The sequence below is a fragment of the Vombatus ursinus genome, unplaced genomic scaffold, assembly GCF_900497805.2.
Source record: "Vombatus ursinus unplaced genomic scaffold, bare-nosed wombat genome assembly UNPS02014853.1, whole genome shotgun sequence".
Lineage (NCBI taxonomy): Eukaryota > Metazoa > Chordata > Mammalia > Diprotodontia > Vombatidae > Vombatus > Vombatus ursinus.
Genome location: NW_020954631.1, coordinates 331,290 through 334,111, shown reverse-complemented (window position 1 = coordinate 334,111; position 2,822 = coordinate 331,290). Strand labels below are relative to the sequence as shown.

At 56.9% G+C, this 2,822-nt stretch overlaps 1 protein-coding gene across 1 annotated transcript in view; it reads left to right on the top strand.

Annotated features, from left to right (window-relative positions):
* The window catches only part of SYP (synaptophysin), an 8,985-nt gene extending 6,785 nt beyond the window's left edge, over positions 1 to 2,200 (top strand). The window contains exons 4-7 of the mRNA XM_027841188.1: positions 80 to 278; positions 437 to 631; positions 812 to 1,112; positions 1,235 to 2,200. Coding sequence (XP_027696989.1) covers positions 80 to 278; positions 437 to 631; positions 812 to 1,108 — 691 coding nt within the window. The 3' untranslated portion in view covers positions 1,109 to 1,112; positions 1,235 to 2,200. The remainder of the gene's footprint in view (positions 1 to 79; positions 279 to 436; positions 632 to 811; positions 1,113 to 1,234) is intronic.
* The last annotated feature ends 622 nt before the right edge of the window (positions 2,201 to 2,822 follow it).

Here is a 2,822-nt window from a genome sequence, read left to right as displayed (position 1 = left end):
CCCCCCCCTACCGTGGGACAGGAGCTAGGTGTTTAGTAGGGCTCAGGCCTAACTCTGGCCTTGTCTGATCCCTGCCCAGGCTGCACCAAGTGTACTTCGATGCCCCCACCTGTCAGAACAACGGTGCCAAGAAAGTCTTCCTGGTGGGCGACTACTCCTCTTCTGCTGAGTTCTTTGTCACCGTGGCCGTGTTTGCCTTCCTCTACTCCACAGGCGCCCTGGCCACCTACATCTTCCTCCAGGACAAGTACCGAGAAAACAACAAGGGCCCCATGATTGTGAGTCGTCCCCAGCCCCCCTCCCCCCAGCCTGGCGTGCACATGCCCAGGCCCAACTGGGGAGTGGCCAAGGCAGCTGGGCGTGCCCTACCTCTAGGAGCGCCCTGGGGCCCCATGTGGCCTCAGCCCTCTTTTCCCTTCTGTCCCCCTCCCTACAGGACTTCTTAGTTACTGCGGCCTTTGCTTTCCTGTGGCTAGTGAGCTCCTCTGCCTGGGCCAAGGGCCTGTCTGATGTGAAGATGGCCACTGACCCAGAGAACATTATCAAGGGTATGAGCAGCATCTGTTCCCAACCTGGCGTGTCCTGCAAGGAACTGAGGGACCCTGTCACCTCGGGCCTCAACACCTCCGTGGTGAGACAGCCCCTCCCTTCACTTCTTTGGGTTTCAGTTTACCCCTGTGGAAAGGAAGGGGCCTCTTAGGCCCCATGTCTGGCTTCAGCGTTCTGGGAGTCTCCAGAGCAGCTGGTGGAATGGAGATCTTGGGGAGGGCGTGACCAGGCCAGAGCTGAAGAGCTTCTCTGTCCCCTGCAGGTGTTTGGGTTCCTCAATCTGGTCCTGTGGCTGGGCAACGTGTGGTTCGTGTTCAAAGAAACTGGCTGGTCTGCACCATTCCTGCGCCCACAGCCCCCTGTCCCGGAGAAGCAGCCTGCTCCCCCAGGAGACTCCTATGGAGAGGCTGGCTATGGCCAGGGCCCCGGCAGCTACGGGCCCCAGGGTGGCTACCAGCCTGACTACGGGCAGCCGACAGGTGGCATGGGAGGCTACGGGGGCCAGCCCACAGATTACGGGCCCCAGGGAGCACCCACCTCCTTCTCTAACCAGATGTAGGCTGGTGAGTGGCTGGCTTGTGGGCAGCCTGGGGCTCTGGAGGTGGGGGTGGGGTGCAGCATCCAGGAGACTTCCAACCATCTCTGTGTGCTCTCTCTCTGTCTCTCTGTCTCTCTCTCTCTCTAGGTTGGGATGGGGGGGGAGTGAGACACTCGCCTCTGCCACCTCCTGCAGGAAGCCCTCTGGTGTGTGGGCGAGTGCACGTGTGCCTGTGTGTGTGTGCATAGTGGGGAATATCAGAGCCTGCCTAGGAGCCCCAAGGTCAAATTCCCGCTCCCCTCCCCCACCCTGGGGGATGATCTAGTTGTCTTTGATGTTTATATAGAATATATATATATATATATTACATAGAAAGATGTATTATTTATCGGTCAGGAGATCCCTCGCCCACTCTCCACCCCCCAAAAATCCCCATCCCAATCTGGGGAACGGGAGCCAGACCACCAACCGGGTGAGCCTCCCTAACCCAGACCCTTCCCTATTCCTTGCGATGCTCAGTCTCCTTCTCTGTTCATCTCTTTCCTTCCCTAGGGCTGTAGGCTGAGGGGGCTGGGAGGGAGCAGGGACCCACATCTACTTGGGGAGGGGTCTACAAGTAGCTGGGCTCAGAACAAAGTTGAGGGAAGGCTCTTTGAAGCCCCAGTCGTGAGCACATAGGGGGCCCTTAATGAATGTTAACTTGTTGACTTTGAGAAAGGAGAAGCTCAGTCAGGATGGGGAGGTTCCTAGATGGGGTGAGGCTTTCTAATGGAGGCAGGAGGCAGAGGCCCAGAGTGATAGAGAGGGTTGGCTGACTGATCTCTAGAGGGTCCCAAGGGAAAAAGGGAGGAAAGGCTTGCCGGCCCCAACAGGCTTGAGAAGGCCCTGGCTCCTCGTTCCCCTCCTCTCCTCTCCCCAGATCAAATCCCTCCCCTTTCTCCACTACCCTCCTGCATCTGTGATTCCTGGTGGTGCCTGTGCTGTGTGTCTCTATTTTGTCCAGCTTTGTGGTCCTGCCCTTTCCCACCTTGCTACCCCTAACCCTTCAGGGAAAAACCAGGCCATGGATCCTCTCTCTTCCCATCCCCTTTAAATAAAAGGTACCAAGCCCACCGTGCTTTGCCTTTTCTCTGGGAATCAAGGGAAGGGGGTGGGGAAGGCGGAAGGAATGGGAGGGGGAAAATCCTTTGTCATCACCCAGCTTCTTAGAAAGTTCCACCTCCCTCCTCGAGGTTCCTCTGAATCCCCCCCCCCCCATTCAAAGGCCTCCCAGCTCCCCCAGCTCCTTGCCAAGAAGAGTACCGAGAAGGGGGAGCTCAAGAGCGGAATGCTGACTCCTCAGCTATCTAGCCTGACAGGGAGAGGTTAGGGAGGGGGGTTTGCTCCGACTCACTTCCTGACTCACCTAATTTCTTCTTGCTTGGGAGCTTCCCTGGTGCCAGGATGTTCACATCCCCTTCCACTCTTTCCAGGATGAGAGTCTCATTAGAGACGGCAGAGCCTCAAGTGTCCCTGTGGGGAGGGGATGTCTGTGTGTCTGCTCAGGGTCCCCTAAAAGACTGGAGGGTCACGCAGACTGGTTTGATTTTGTGCTGACCCCAAGAGGGTCAGGTCAGTTTCTCCTTCTGACTCATTGCTCCCACCTGGAATATCTAGATTTTCTTAAATCAGGGTCTTAAATATTAGGGTCCATAGCCACTGTGTGAGCACTCAAGGTACCAAATGCATCTTGGAT